Source organism: Rhinoraja longicauda, chromosome 39 (genome assembly GCF_053455715.1).
Source record: "Rhinoraja longicauda isolate Sanriku21f chromosome 39, sRhiLon1.1, whole genome shotgun sequence".
Lineage (NCBI taxonomy): Eukaryota > Metazoa > Chordata > Chondrichthyes > Rajiformes > Arhynchobatidae > Rhinoraja > Rhinoraja longicauda.
Genome location: NC_135991.1, coordinates 14,045,094 through 14,060,900, shown reverse-complemented (window position 1 = coordinate 14,060,900; position 15,807 = coordinate 14,045,094). Strand labels below are relative to the sequence as shown.

General features: G+C 47.4%; 1 protein-coding gene across 1 annotated transcript in view; it reads right to left on the bottom strand.

Moving 5' to 3' along the window:
- LOC144611024 (uncharacterized) overlaps positions 1-15,807 on the bottom strand; it is a 53,039-nt gene that overhangs the window by 15,499 nt on the left and 21,733 nt on the right. The window contains exons 9-12 of the mRNA XM_078430104.1: positions 14,275-14,439; positions 8,844-8,945; positions 4,849-4,950; positions 2,931-3,032 (exon numbers count right to left, since the gene is read on the bottom strand). Coding sequence (XP_078286230.1) covers positions 2,931-3,032; positions 4,849-4,950; positions 8,844-8,945; positions 14,275-14,439 — 471 coding nt within the window. The remainder of the gene's footprint in view (positions 1-2,930; positions 3,033-4,848; positions 4,951-8,843; positions 8,946-14,274; positions 14,440-15,807) is intronic.

Here is a 15,807-nt window from a genome sequence, read left to right as displayed (position 1 = left end):
AATAGATTCATAGAGTCATAGATTGATATAGTGTGGAAACAGGCCCTTCGGCCCAATTCGCCCACACCAGACAACAATGTCCCAGCTACCCTAGTACCACTTGCCTGCACTTGGTCCATAACCCTCCAAACCTGTCCTATCCATGTACCTGTCCAACTGTTTCTTAACCCAGCCTACTCAACCTCTCCCTGTAGCTCACATCCTCTAGTCCTGTCAACATCCTCGTAAATATTTCAGCAACTATTTCCATACACGCACCACCCATGCTGTTATAAAAGTTACTCGCCAGTTTCCTATTAAATTGTTACCCCCTCGACTCTGACACCAAAGACATGTGGGTTTGTAGAATAATTGGCTTCTGTAAATTGTATATTGTCACTCGTGTTTAGTCTCATCCAGTTTAGAGACATAGCACGGAAACAGGCCCTTCGGCCCACCGAGTCCGCACCCGCCAGTGATCGGCGCACACGAACACTATCCTACACACACTCGGGACAATTTACATTCATACCAAGCTAATTATCCTCTTTGGAGTGGAAACCGAAGATCTTGGAGAAAACCCACGCAAGTCACGGGGAGAACATACGAACTCTGTACAAAGCGTCAGGATCTAACCCGGGTCTCTGGCATTCTAAAGTGGTAGGCCTACTGTTGCACCACTATGCCAACCTAATGTGCATGATAGTACGAATGTATGGGGTGATCGCCGGTCGGTGCGGACTCGGTGGGCCGAAGGGCCTGTTTCCACACTGTATCTCTAGTCTACAGTAAAGTTTTCAGTCTAAATACTCAATCTACACTTCACGCTGCCTCGGCAAGGCCACCACCATAATCAAGGTCCAGTCTCATCCACTTCCTCTTCTTCCCTCTCCCATCAGGCAATAGGCACAGAAGTGTGAAAACGCACACCTCCAGATTCAGCGGCAGTTACTTCCCAGATGTTATCAGATGAACCGTCCTCTCACCAACTGGAAAGCAGTCCTGACCTCCCATCTAGACCCTCAAACCATCTTTAATCGTGAGGCACGCTTTTAATTGTAACCATGTATTGTCTTTACTCTGACAGTATACCACGCAAACAGAAATCCTTTCACTGTACATGTAACAATAACAAACTAAACTAAACCAAAAAATTGAAATGACAACGAGGGTTAGTTTAGTTTGGTATTGTTTATTATTGTTGCATGTACTGATGTACAGTGAAAAGCTTTTTCGATCCATGCTATCCAGCTCTATGGCTCTAAGTCTCGAAGACACTATGGCTCTGTGACTCTTCGACCCTGTGGCTCTATGACTATGACAATGGCTCAATTACTCCAAGATTCTATGGCTCTATGGCTATGACTTTGAGTATGACCCGATGACTATGACTATGGCTCTGGCTCTATGGTTCTATGGCTCTACGACTCCATGACTATGAATATCTGACTCTGACTCGATGTCTCTATGTCTCTATGTTTCTATGACTCTATGACTCCATGATTATGACTATCACTATGGCTCTATGACCCAATGACTATATGGCTATGACTTTTTCTCTATGACTCTATGGCTCTATGGCTCTATGACTATGGCTCTACCGCTCTACTGCTCTATGGTTCTATGGTTCTATAGCTCTACGGCTCTTGGCTCTATGACTATGGCTCTACGGCTCTACGGCTCTATGGCTCTATGGTTCAATGGCTCTATGGCTCTATGGCTCCATGGGTCTGGCTCTATGGCTCTATGGCTCTATGGCTCTATGGCTCTATGACTCTATGGCTCTATGGGTCTGGTTCTATGGCTCTATGACTCTATGGTTCGATGGAACTATGGCTCTATGGCTCTATGAACCTGGCTCTATGGCTCTATGAACCTGGCTCTATGGCTCTGTGGCTCTATGGGTCTATGACACTATGGCTCCATGTCCTTGGATCTATGGCTCTATGGGTCCATGACTATGGCTCTACGACTATGGCTCTATGGCTCTATGGCTCTGTGGCTCTGTGGGTCTATGGCCCTATGGCTCCATGTCTTTGGAGCGATGGCTCTATGGGTCCATGATTATGATTCTATGGCTCTATAGCTATGACTCTATGACTATGACTATGGTTCGATGGCTCGATGACTCTATGGTCCTATGGCTCCATGACTATGTCTCTATTGCTCTATGGCTCGATGTCTCTATGTTTCTATAGCTCTCTGGCTCTTTGACTATGACTCTATGACTCCATGACTAGGCCTCAGTGGCTATGACTATGGCTCTATAGTTCTATGACTCTGGCTCTATAGCTCAATGGCTCTACGGGTCTATGACTATGGCTCTATGGGCTATGTCTATGGCTCTACGACTATGTCTCTATGGATCTGACTCAATAACTCTATGACTCTATGACGATGACTCTATGATTCTACGGCTATGACTATGGCGCTCTGGGTCCATGAATCTGTGGCTCTGTGGTTTTATGACTATGGCTATGGCTCTATGGCTCGATGGCTCTTTGACTATTGCTCAATGGCTATATGACTGGCTCTATGGCTCTGTGGCTCTATGCTCTATGGCTCTTTGGCTCCATGTCTATGGATCTATGGCTCTATGGGTCGATGACTATGAACCTATGGCTCTATGGCTATGACTATGGCTCTCTGGCTCTATGTCTGTGGCTCTATGTCTATGGCTCTATGACTATGACTCTATAGCTCTGGCTCTGTGGCTCTATGACTAGAGCTCTTTGGCTCTACGGTTCTATGGCACTGTGGCTCTATGGCTTTATGGCTCTATGGTTCGATGGTACAATGGCTCTATGGATCTATGACTCTGGCTCTAAGGCTCTGTGGTTCTGTAGCTCTATAGCTCTATGGCTCTTTGGCTCCATGTCTATGGATCTATGTCTCTATCAACTTGTGCGAGACTTTCTCTCATATCCTCAAAGTTCCTTTTGTCTACTCACCAGTTTTACGAGGCTTTCTTTCAGAAGTGCTTGGTTTCTCAGCTTGTAACGTTAGAGATTGATCTTCATTCACCTTGTGTGCTGGCAAACGTTCTTCTTGGACTGTAGATGGAAAAAAATCTTGTGGACAGAAAACCCAAACCATCAACAATTCCAACACCAACAGCACATGATCTACAAGAACACTCGCCCGGATGAAGGTACGAAACAGTGGCGCAGCGGTAGAGTTGCTGTCTCACAGCGCCAGAGACCCAGGTTTGATCCTGGCTACAGATGCTGTCATTATGGAGTTTGTACGTTCTCTCCGTGATCACGGGGGTTTTCTCCGGGTGCTCCGGTTTCCTCCCAAACTCTTTGAGTCATATAGTAGTAGAGCCTTGGAAACAGACCCTTCGGCCTAATTAGAGTCCCACATTTGACCCATATGCCTCTAAACCTGGCCCATGCATGCCCTTGTCCCAATCTTTATTAAACGTGGTAATAGTCATAGAGTCATAGATTGATATAGTGTGGAAACAGGCCCATCAGCCCAACTCGCCCACACCAGAGAACAATGTCCCAGCTACCCTAGTACCACTTGCCTGCACTTGGTCCATAACCCCCCAAACCTGTCCTATCCATGTACCTGTACAACTGGCTCTATGGCTCTACGGCTCTTGGTTCTATGACTATGGCTCCATGGCTCTATGGCTCTACGGCTCTATGGCTCTATGGCTCTATGGGTCTGGCTCTATGGCTCTATGGCTCTATGGTTCGATGGCACTATGGCTCTATGCGTCTGGTTCTATGGCTCTATGGCTCTATGGCTCCATGGTTCGATGGCACTATGGCTCTATGGCTCTATGAAGCTGGCTCTATGGCTCTGTGGGTCTTGGCTCTATGACCCTATGGCTCCATGTCCTTGGATCTATGGCTCTATGGGTCCATGACTATGGCTCCACGACTATGGCTCTATGGCTCTATGGCTCTGTGGCTCTGTGGGTCTATGGCTCTATGGCTCCATGTCTTTGGAGCTATGGCTCTATGGGTCCATGACTATGATTCTATGGCTCTATAGCTATGACTCTATGACTATGACTATGGCTCGATGGCTCTATGACTCTATGGTCCTATGGCTCTATGACTATGTCTCTATTGCTCTATGGCTCGATGTCTCTATGTTTCTATAGCTCTCTGGCTCTTTGACTATGACTCTATGACTCCATGACTAGGCCTCAGTGGCTATGACTATGGCTCTATAGTTCTATGACTCTGGCTCTATGGCTCAATGGCTCTACGGGTCTATGACTATGGCTCTATGGGTCTATGACTATGGCTCTACGACTATGTCTCTATGGCTCTGACTCAATAACTCTATGACTCTATGACTCTATGACGATGACTCTATGATTCTGTGGCTATGACTATGGCGCTATGGCTCCATGAATCTATGGCTCTGTGGTTTTATGACTATGACTATGGCTCTATGGCTCGATGGCTCTTTGACTATTGCTCAATGGCTATATGACTGGCTCTATGGCTCTGTGGCTCTATGGCTCTGTGGCTCTTTGGCTCCATGTCTATGGATCTATGGCTCTATGGGTCGATGACTATGAACCTATGGCTCTATGGCTATGACTATGGCTCTCTGGCTCTATGTCTATGGCTCTATGACTATGACTCTATAGCTCTGGCTCTGTGGCTCTATGACTAGAGCTCTTTGGCTCTACGGTTCTATGGCACTGTGGCTCTATGGCTTTATGGCTCTATGGTTCGATGGTACAATGGCTCTATGGATCTATGAGTCTGGCTCTATGGCTCTGTGGTTCTGTAGCTCTATAGCTCTATGGCTCTTTGGCTCCATGTCTATGGATCTATGTCTCTATCAACTTGTGCGAGACTTTCTCTCATATCCTCAAAGTTCCTTTTGTCTACTCACCAGTTTTAAGAGGCTTTCTTTCAGAAGTGCTCGGTTTCTCAGCTTGTAACTTTAGAGTTTGATCTTCATTCACCTTGTGTGCTGGCACACGTTCTTCTTGGACTGTAGATGGAAAAAAATCTTGTGGACAGAAAACCCAAACCATCAACAATTCCAACACCAACAGCACATGATCTACAAGAACACTCGCCCGGAAGAAGGTACGAAACAGTGGCGCAGCGGTTGAGTTGCTGCCTCACAGCGCCAGAGACCCAGGTTTGTCATTAAGGAGTTTGTACGTTCTCTCCGTGATCACGGGGGTTTTCTCCGAGTGCTCCGGTTTCCTCCCAAACTCTTTGAGTCATATAGTAGTAGAGCCTTGGAAACAGACCCTTCGGCCTAACAAGAGTCTCACATTTCACCCATATGCCTCTAAACCTGGCCCATGCATGCCCTTGTCCCAATCTTTATTAAACGTGGTAATAGAGTCATAGAGTCATAGATTGATATAGTGTGGAAACAGGCCCTTCAGCCCAACTCGCCCACACCAGACAACAATGTCCCAGCTACCGTAGTACCACTTGCCTGCACTTGATCCATAACCCTCCAAACCTGTCCTATCCATGTACCTGTCCAACTGTTTCTTAACCCAGCCTACTCAACCTCTCCCTGTAGCTCACATCCTCTAGTCCTGTCAACATCCTCGTAAATATTTCAGCAACTATTTCCATACACGCACCACCCTTGGTGTTATAAAAGTTACCCGCCAGTTTCCTATTAAATTGTTACCACCTCGCCTCTGACACCAAAGACATGTGGGTTTGTAGAATAATTAGCTTCTGTAAATTGTATATTGTCACTCGTGGTTAGTCTCGTCCAGTTTAGAGACATAGCACGGAAACAGGCCCTTCGGCCCACCGAGTCCGCACCCGCCAGTGATCGGCGCACACGAACACTATCCTACACACACTCGGGACAATTTACATTCATACCAAGCCAATTATCCTCTTTGGAGTGGAAACCGAAGATCTTGGAGAAAACCCACGCAGGTCACGGGGAGAACATACGAACTCTGTACAAAGCGTCAGGATCTAACCCGGGTCTCTGGCATTCTAAAGTGGTAGGCCTACTGTTGCACCACCATGCCAACCTAATGTGCATGATAGTACTAATGTATGGGGTGATCGCTGGTCGGTGCGGACTCGATGGGCCGAAGGACCTGTTTCCACACTGTCTCTCTAGTCTACAGTAAAGTTTTCAGTCTAAATACTCAATCTACACTTCACGCTGCCTCGGCAAGGCCACCAGCATAATCAAGCTCCAGTCTCATCCACTTCCTCTTCTTCCCTCTCCCATCAGGCAATAGGCACAGAAGTGTGGAAACGCACACCTCCAGATTCAGCGGCAGTTACTTCCCAGATGTTATCAGATGAACCGTCCTCTCACCAACTGGAAAGCAGTCCTGACCTCCCATCTAGACCCTCAAACCATCTTTAATCGTGAGGCACGCTTTTAATTGTAACCATGTATTGTCTTTACTCTGACAGTATAACACGCAAACAGAAATCCTTTCACTGTACATGTAACAATAACAAACTAAACTAAATCAAAAAATTGAAATGACAACGAGGGTTAGTTTAGTTTGGTATTGTTTATTATTGTTGCATGTACTGAGGTACAGTGAAAAGCTTTTTCGATCCATGCTATCCAGCTCTATGGCTCTAAGACTCGAAGACACTATGGCTCTGTGACTCTTCGACCCTGTGGCTCTATGACTATGACAATGGCTCAATTACTCCAATATTCTATGGCTCTATGGCTATGACTTTGAGTATGACCCGATGACTATGACTATGGCCCTGGCTCTATGGTTCTATGGCTCTACGACTCCATGACTATGAATATCTGACTCTGACTCGATGTCTCTATGTCTCTATGACTAGGTTACTGAGCTGGATGATCAGCCATGATCATATTGAATGGCGGTGCAGGCTCAAAGGGCCGAATGGCCTACTCCTGCCCCTATTTTCTATGTTTCTATGTTTCTATGACTCTATGACTCCATGATTATGACTATCACTATGGCTCTATGACCCAATGACTATATGGCTATGACTTTTTCTCTATGACTCTATGGCTCTATGGCTCTATGACTATGGTTCTACCGCTCTACTGCTCTATGGTTCTATGGTTCTATAGCTCTACGGCTCTTGGCTCTATGACTATGGCTCTATGGCTCTACGGCTCTACGGCTCTATGGTTCGATGGCTCTATGGCTCTATGGCTCTACGGCTCTATGGTTCTATAGACGAAGGGATTAAAAGTACCATTAGCAAATTTGCAGATGATACTAAGTTGGGGGGTAGTGTGAATTGTGAGGAAGATGCAATAAGGCTGCAGGGTGACTTGGACAGGTTGTGTGAGTGGGCGGATACATGGCAGATGCAGTTTAATGTAGATAAGTGTGAGGTTATTCACTTTGGAAGTAAGAATAGAAAGGCAGATTATTATCTGAATGGTGTCAAGTTAGGAGGAGGGGGAGTTCAACGAGATCTGGGTGTCCTAGTGCATCAGTCAATGAAAGGAAGCATGCAGGTACAGCAGGCAGTGAAGAAAGCCAATGGAATGTTGGCCTTCGTAACAAGAGGAGTTGAGTATAGGAGCAAAGAGGTCCTTCTACAGTTGTACCGGGCCCTGATGAGACCGCACCTGGAGTACTGTGTGCAGTTTTGGTCTCCAAATTTGAGGAAGGATATTCTTGCTATGGAGGGCGTGCAGCGTCGGTTCACTAGGTTAATTCCCGGAATGTCAGGATTGTCGTATGTTGACAGGCTGGAGCGATTGGGATTGTATACACTGGAATTTAAAAGGATGAGGGGGGATCTTATTGAAACATATAAGATAATTAGGGGATTGGACACATTAGAGGCAGATAACATGTTCCCAATGTTGGGGGAGTCCAGAACAAGGGGCCACAGTTTAAGAATAAGGGGTAGGCCATTTAGAACGGAGATGAGGAAGAACTTTTTCAGTCAGAGAGTGGTGAAGGTGTGGAATTCTCTGCCTCATAAGGCAGTGGAGGCCAGTTCGTTGGATGCTTTCAAGAGAGAGCTGGATAGAGCTCTTAAGGATAGCGGAGTGAGGGGGTATGGGGAGAAGGCAGGAACGGGGTACTGATTGAGAGTGATCAGCCATGATCGCATTGAATGGCGGTGCTGGCTCGAAGGGCTGAATGGCCTACTCCTGCACCTATTGTCTATTGTCTATTAATGTCTATGGCTCTATGGCTCTACGGCTCTACGGCTCTATGGTTCGATGGCTCTATGGCTCTATGGCTCTATGGCTCTATGGCTCTACGGCTCTATGGCTCTATGGGTCTAGCTCTATGGCTCTATGGGTCTATGGTTCGATTGCACTATGGCTCTATGAACCTGGCTCTATGGCTCTGTGGGTCTATGGCTCTATGACCCTATGGCTCCATGTCCTTGGATCTATGGCTCTATGGGTTCATGACTATGGCTCTACGACTATGGCTCTATGACCCTATGGCTCTATGACTGGCTCTATGGCTCTTTGACTATTGCTCAATGGCTATATGACTGGCTCTATGGCTCTGTGGCTCTATGGCTCTGTGGCTCTTTGGCTCCATGACTATGGATCTATGGCTCTATGGGTCGATGACTATGAACCTATGGCTCTATGGCTATGAATATGGCTCTCTGGCTCTATGTCTATGGCTCTATGTCTATGGCTCTATGACTATGACTCTATAGCTCTGGCTCTGTGGCTCTAAAACTAGAGCTCTTTGGCTCTACGGTTCTATGGCACTGTGGCTCTATGGCTTTATGGCTCTATGGTTCGATGGTACAATGGCTCTATGGATCTATGACTCTGGCTCTATGGCTCTGTGGTTCTGTAGCTCGATGGCTCTTTGGCTCCATGTCTATGGATCTATGTCTCTATCAACTTGTGCGAGACTTTCTCTCATATCCTCAAAGTTCCTTTTGTCTACTCACCAGTTTTACGAGGCTTTCTTTCAGAAGTGCTCGGTTTCTCAGCTTGTAACGTTAGAGATTGATCTTCATTCACCTTGTGTGCTGGCACACGTTCTTCTTGGACTGTAGATGGAAAAAAATCTTGTGGACAGAAAACCCAAACCATCAACAATTCCAACACCAACAGCACATGATCTACAAGAACACTCGCCCGGACGAAGGTACGAAACAGTGGCGCATCGGTAGAGCTGCTGCCTCACAGCGCCAGAGACCCAGGTTTGTCATTAAGGAGTTTGTACGTTCTCTCCGTGATCACGGGGGTTTTCTCCGGGTACTCCGGTTTCCTCCCAAACTCTTTGAGTCATACAGAGTAGAGCCTTGGAAACAGACCCTTCGGCCTAACAAGAGTCTCACATTTGACCCATATGCCTCTAAACCTGGCCCATGCATGCCCTTGTCCCAATCTTTATTAAAAGTGGTAATAGAGTCATAGAGTCATAGATTGATATAGTGTGGAAACAGGCCCATCAGCCCAACTCGCCCACATCAGACAACAATGTCCCAGCTACCCTAGTACCACTTGCCTGCACTTAGTCCATAACCCTCCAAACCTGTCCTATCCATGTACCTGTCCAACTGTTTCTTAAACGATACGATAGTCCCAGCCTCAACTACCTCCTCTGGCAGCTTGCTCCATATACCCATCACCCTCTGTGTGAAAAAAAGTTACCCTTCGGATTCTTATTAAATCTTTTCCCCTTCACTTTGAACCTATGTCCTCTGGACATCGATTCCACCACTCTCGGTAAATGACTGCATCTGCTCGATCTATTCCGCTCACTCATGATTTTATACACCATTGTAAGATCTCCCCTCATTCTCCTACACTCCATGGAATATAGACCCAGCCTATTCAACCTCTCCCTGTAGCTCACATCCTCTAGTCCTGTCAACATCCTCGTAAATATTCCAGCAACTATTTCCATACACGCACCACCCTTGGTGTTATAAAAGTTACCCGCCAGTTTCCTATTAAATTGTTACCCCCTCGACTCTGACACCAAAGACATGTGGGTTTGTAGAATAATTGGCTTCTGTAAATTGTATATTGTCACTCGTGTTTAGTCTCATCCAGTTTAGAGACATAGCACGGAAACAGGCCCTTCGGCCCACCGAGTCCACACCCGCCAGTGATCGGCGCACATGAACATTATCCTACACACACTCGGGACAATTTACATTCATACCAAGCTAATTATCCTCTTTGGAGTGGAAACCGAAGATCTTGGAGAAAACCCACGTAGGTCATGGGGAGAACATACGAACTATGTACAAAGCGTCAGGATCTAACCCGGGTCTCTGGCATTCTAAAGTGGTAGGCCTACTGTTGCACCACCATGCCAACCTAATGTGCATGATAGTACTAATGTATGGGGTGATCGCCGGTCGGTGCGGACTCGATGGGCCGAAGGTCCTGTTTCCACACTGTATCTCTAGTCTACAGTAAAGTTTTCAGTCTAAATACTCAATCTACACTTCACTCTGCCTCGGCAAGGCCACCAGCATAATCAAGCTCCAGTCTCATCCACTTCCTCTTCTTCCCTCTCCCATCAGGCAATAGGCACAGAAGTGTGGAAATGCACACCTCCAGATTCAGCGGCAGTTACTTCCCAGATGTTATCAGATGAACCGTCCTCTCACCAACTGGAAAGCAGTCCCGACCTCCCATCTAGACCCTCAAACCATCTTTAATCGTGAGGCACGCTTTTAATTGTAACCATGTATTGTCTTTACTCTGACAGTATAACACGCAAACAGAAATCCTTTCACTGTACATGTAACAATAACAAACTAAACTAAACCAAAAAATTGAAATGACAACGAGGGTTAGTTTAGTTTGGTATTGTTTATTATTGTTGCATGTACTGAGGTACAGTGAAAAGCTTTTTCGATCCATGCTATCCAGCTCTATGGCTCTAAGACTCGAAGACACTATGGCTCTGTGACTCTTCGACCCTGTGGCTCTATGACTATGACAATGGCTCAATTACTCCAAGAATCTATGGCTCTATGGCTATGACTTTGAGTATGACCCTATGACTATGACTATGGCTCTGGCTCTATGGTTCTATGGCTCTACGACTCCATGACTATGAATATCTGACTCTGACTCGATGTCTCTATGTTTCTATGTTTCTATGACTCTATGACTCCATGATTATGACTATCACTATGGCTCTATGACCCAATGACTATATGGCTATGACTTTTTCTCTATGACTCTATGGCTCTATGGCTCTATGACTATGGCTCTACGGCTCTACTGCTCTATGGTTCTATGGTTCTATAGCTCTACGGCTCTTGGCTCTATGACTATGGCTCTATGGCTCTACGGTTCTACGGCTCTATGGTTCTCTGGTTCTATAGCTCTACGGCTCTTGGCTCTATGAATATGGCTCTACGGCTCTATAGTTCTATGGTTCTATAGCTCTATGGCTCTTGGGTCTATGACGATGGCTCTATGGCTCTATGGCTCTACGGCTCTACGGCTCAATGGCACTGTGGCTCTTTGGCTCTATGACTCTATGGCACTATGGCTCTATGGCTCTATGGTTCGATGGCACTATGGCTCTATGGGTCTGGTTCTGTGCCTCTATGGCTCTATGGCTCTATGGTTCGATGGCACTATGGCTCTATGGCTCTGTGGGTCTACGGCTCTATGACCCTATGGCTCCATGTCCTTGGATCTATGGCTCTATGGGTCCATGACTATGGCTCTATGGCTCTGTGGGTCTATGGCTCTATGGGTCCATGACTATGATTCTATGGCTCTATAGCTATGACTCTATGACTATGACTTTGGCTCGATGGCTCTATGACTCTATGGTCCTATGGCTCTATGACTATGTCTCTATTGCTCTATGGCTCGATGTCTCTATGTTTCTATAGCTCTCTGGCTCTTTGACTATGACTCTATGACTCCATGACTAGGGCTCAATGGCTATGACTATGGCTCTATAGTTCTATGACTCTGGCTCTATAGCTCAATGGCTCTACGGGTCTATGACTATGGCTCTATGGGTCTATGTCTATGGCTCTACGACTATGTCTCTATGGCTCTGACTCAATAACTCTATGACTCTATGACGATGACTCTATGATTCTATGGCTATGACTATGGCGCTATGGGTCCATGAATCTGTGGCTCTGTGGTTTTATGACTATGACTATGGCTCTATGGCTCGATGGCTCTTTGACTATTGCTCAATGGCTATATGACTGCCTCTATGGCTCTTTGGCTCCATGTCTATGGATCTATGGCGCTATGGGTCGATGACTATGAACCTATGGCTCTATGGCTATGACAATGGCTCTCTGGCTCTATGTCTATGGCTCTATGTCTATGGCTCTATGACTATGACTCTATAGCTCTGGCTCTGTGGCTCTATGACTAGAGCTCTTTGGCTCTACGGTTCTATGGCACTGTGGCTCTATGGCTTTATGGCTCTATGGTTCGATGGTACAATGGCTCTATGGATCTATGACTCTGGCGTCCCAGGTTGACAGGGACTATGGCTCAACGACTACGGCTCTATGGCTCTGACTCAATAACTCTGTGACTCTATGACTATGACTCTATGATTCTATGGCTATGACTATGGCGCTATGGCTCCATGAATCTGTGGCTCTGTGCTTTTATGACTACGACTATGGCTCTATGACTGGCTCTATGGCTCTTTGACTATTGCTCAATGGCTATATGACTGGCTCTATGGCTCTGTAGCTCTATGGCTCTTTGGCTCCATGTCTATGGATCTATGGTTCTATGGGTCGTTGTCTATGAACCTATGGCTCTATGGCTGTGACTATGGCTCTCTGGCTCTATGTCTATGGCTCTATGACTATGACTCTATAGCTCTGGCTCTGTGGCTCTATGCCTCTAGAGCTCTATGGCTCTACGGTTCTATGGCACTGTGGCCCTATGGCTCTATGGCTCTATGGTTCGATGGTACAATGGCTCTATGGATCTATGACTCTGGCTCTATGGCTCTGTGGCTCTGTAGCTCTATGGCTCTATGGCTATATGGCTCCATGTCTATGGATCTATGTCTCTATCGGTCTACAACTGTGACTTTTTGGCTCTATGGCTCTATGACTATGAATTTAAGACTCTATGGTCTATGGCTATATACCTATGACTATGACTCTATGACTCTGTGGCTCAATGACTCTATGGATCCATGGCTCTATGACTGTGGCTCTATGGCTCTATTGCTCTATGACTCTCTGGCTCTGTGGCTCTCTGACACCATGGCTCTGTGACTCCGAGCCAATGAATCTACAAATCTATGACACTCTGACGACGCTCTATGGCTGTCCGGCCCTTTTTACCTATGACACCGTGACTCTCTGACTCGATGAATTTCGGCTCTATGATTCTATAGCTTTATGGCTCTATGGTGGAAATAATTCTTGCTCTGAAACACCCAACACTTTGTGAACTTGTTATGTTAACTCTGCATGCGTTATTTATCCTTCGCTTACTCCGCCTTGGCCTACGTGATCTCTCGGTTTCCGGGCATATTCACTCCCCATCCTATCACCACACTGACCTTTCTGTCCTGGGGCTCCACCATTGTCAGAGTAACGCCCAATGCAAATTGAAGCAACAGCATCTCATATTTCGATTGGGCAGCTTACAACGCAGTCGTGTGAATATTGATTGTATTTAACATAGAAACATAGAAACATAGGTGCAGCTGTAGGCCATTCGGCCCTCCTAACTTGCATGGCCATTCAATATGATCTTGGCTAATCACCTAATGCAGCGTAGGTTCTCTAGATTAAATCCAGGAATGGCAGAACTGTCGTACGTTGAAAGAATGGCGCGACTGGGCTTGTATACACTGGAATTTAGAAGGAGGGGATCTTATTGAAAGATATAAGATTATTAAGTAATTGAACACGCTGGAGGCAGGAAACATGTTCCCAATCTTGGGGGAGTCCGGAACCAGGGGCCGCAGTTTAAGAATAAGGGGTAGGCCATTTAGAACGGAGATGAGGAAAAACTTTTTCACTCAGAGAGTTGTGAATCTGTGGAATTCTCTGCCTCAGATGGCAGTGGAGGCCAATTCTCTGGATGCTTTCGAGGGAGAGTTAGATAGAGCTCTTTATGATAGCGGGATCAGGGGGTATGGGGAGAAGGCAGGAACGGGGTACTGATTGTGGAGGATCACCTATTGTCTATTGTCTATTGTGTGGACAAGTTGGGCGGAAGGATCTGTTCCTACAATGTAATTCTCTATCATCCTGTTATGTTTTGCTGCATGCAAATGTGTGAAGATTCAGCGACCTGCTGTGATACTTGACACGTTCAAATTTAATTTCTAGCGACATTGAGTGGACAAAACCTTTTCCCAATCCTTCCTTGAATCTCAGGGTGAAAACAAACCTTCATTCGGACGAGTCCCTGTGGACTGATATCTACGGCGCCCAGAGGCGGCCTGTTTGTCAGCTTGATCGGGCGTGTGTTTAAAGGGCTGATCATTTTCAGAAGGTCTTCTGTCAAAGGAATCTTTCCTACTGTTGGTGCTCCACGTTTCATTTGGCGGCGCACCTGCAAAGCATAATCCCAGTAGAAATAAATAAATGGAAGGTTGCTTCCCGGACTGTAAGACTGTGACCAGTGGTGGGCCTCAGGGCTCGGTGCTGGGCCCGTTACTGTTTGTCAAATAGATCAATGATTTGCAGGAGAACGAACAAGGCTAGATTAGCCTGACGTCAGTGGCTGGTAAAATATTAGAGTCTACTAGACCAAGGGGACCCGTTGGGCCAAAACCTCTCCTGCATTAGTGGACCACCCTCTCCTCCCACACTCCCCCCTCCCACTCACCCCTCCCCCATCCACCCCTCCCTCCCCTCCCCATCCCGTTCACCCCTCCCCATCCACTTCACCCCTTACTCATCCTCCCCTCCATTCCCTCCCCCCCCAACCCCCTCCCCCATCCCTGCCATCCCCTCTCCCTCCCAACTCTCCCTCCCCTTTCCCCCTGCCCTCCCCTCCCTCCCCCCTCCCACCTTCCCCCCTCCCCTCCCCCTCCCTCCATCCCTGTTCTCTTCACCCCTCCCCATCCATGCTATCTTCCTTCCCCCTCCCTCCTCCCCCTCCCCACTCTGCCATATCCCTCCCTGCTACGTCTCCCCTCCCCCTCCCCTCTCCCCATCCTCTCACCCAACCCCCTCCCCTCTCCCCCTCCCCTCTTCCCCTCCCCTCTCCCCACCCTCTCAACCAACCCCCTCCCCTCTTCCCCATCCCTCTCCCCATCCTCTCACCCTACCCCCTCCCCTCTCCCCTCCACTCTCCCCTCCCCATCCTCTCACCCAACCCCTTCCCCCTCCCCCTCCCCTCACCCCTCCCCTACCCCTCCCCTCTCCCCCTCCCCTCTCACCCTACCCCCTCCTCTCCCCCTCCCCTCTCCCCCTCCCCCTTCCTCCCCCTTCCTCCCCCTCCTCCGCCCTCCCCTTCCTCCCCCTCCTCCGCCCTCTCCTCCCTGCCTCCTCTCCCCCAACTCACCCCTCCCCCTTCCTCCCCCTCCTCCGCCCTCTCCTCCCTGCCTCCTCTCCCCCAACTCACCCCCTACCTCCTCGCCCTCTCTTCCGCGACCCCCTCCCGCCCTCCCTCCCCCTCCCTCCCTCCCTAGGAGATATATTTAAACTTTAAAAAGTGAATAAATTAAAAAATATGACACCGATTTCAATAAAACTTCTTCCATGAGCACCAAAGTGAAGACTGTGAGTAAGGTGGGTCTAAAATTGTTGCGCTACCGTGCACCGTTTTGGCTGTAGCTCAGGAACAAACAAACAAACAAAAAACGAGTCTCTATCGCTCTACAACTGTGACTTTTTGGCTCTATGGCTCTATGACTCTATGACTTTAAGACTCTATGGTCTATGGCTATAAGCCTATGACTATGACTATGACTCT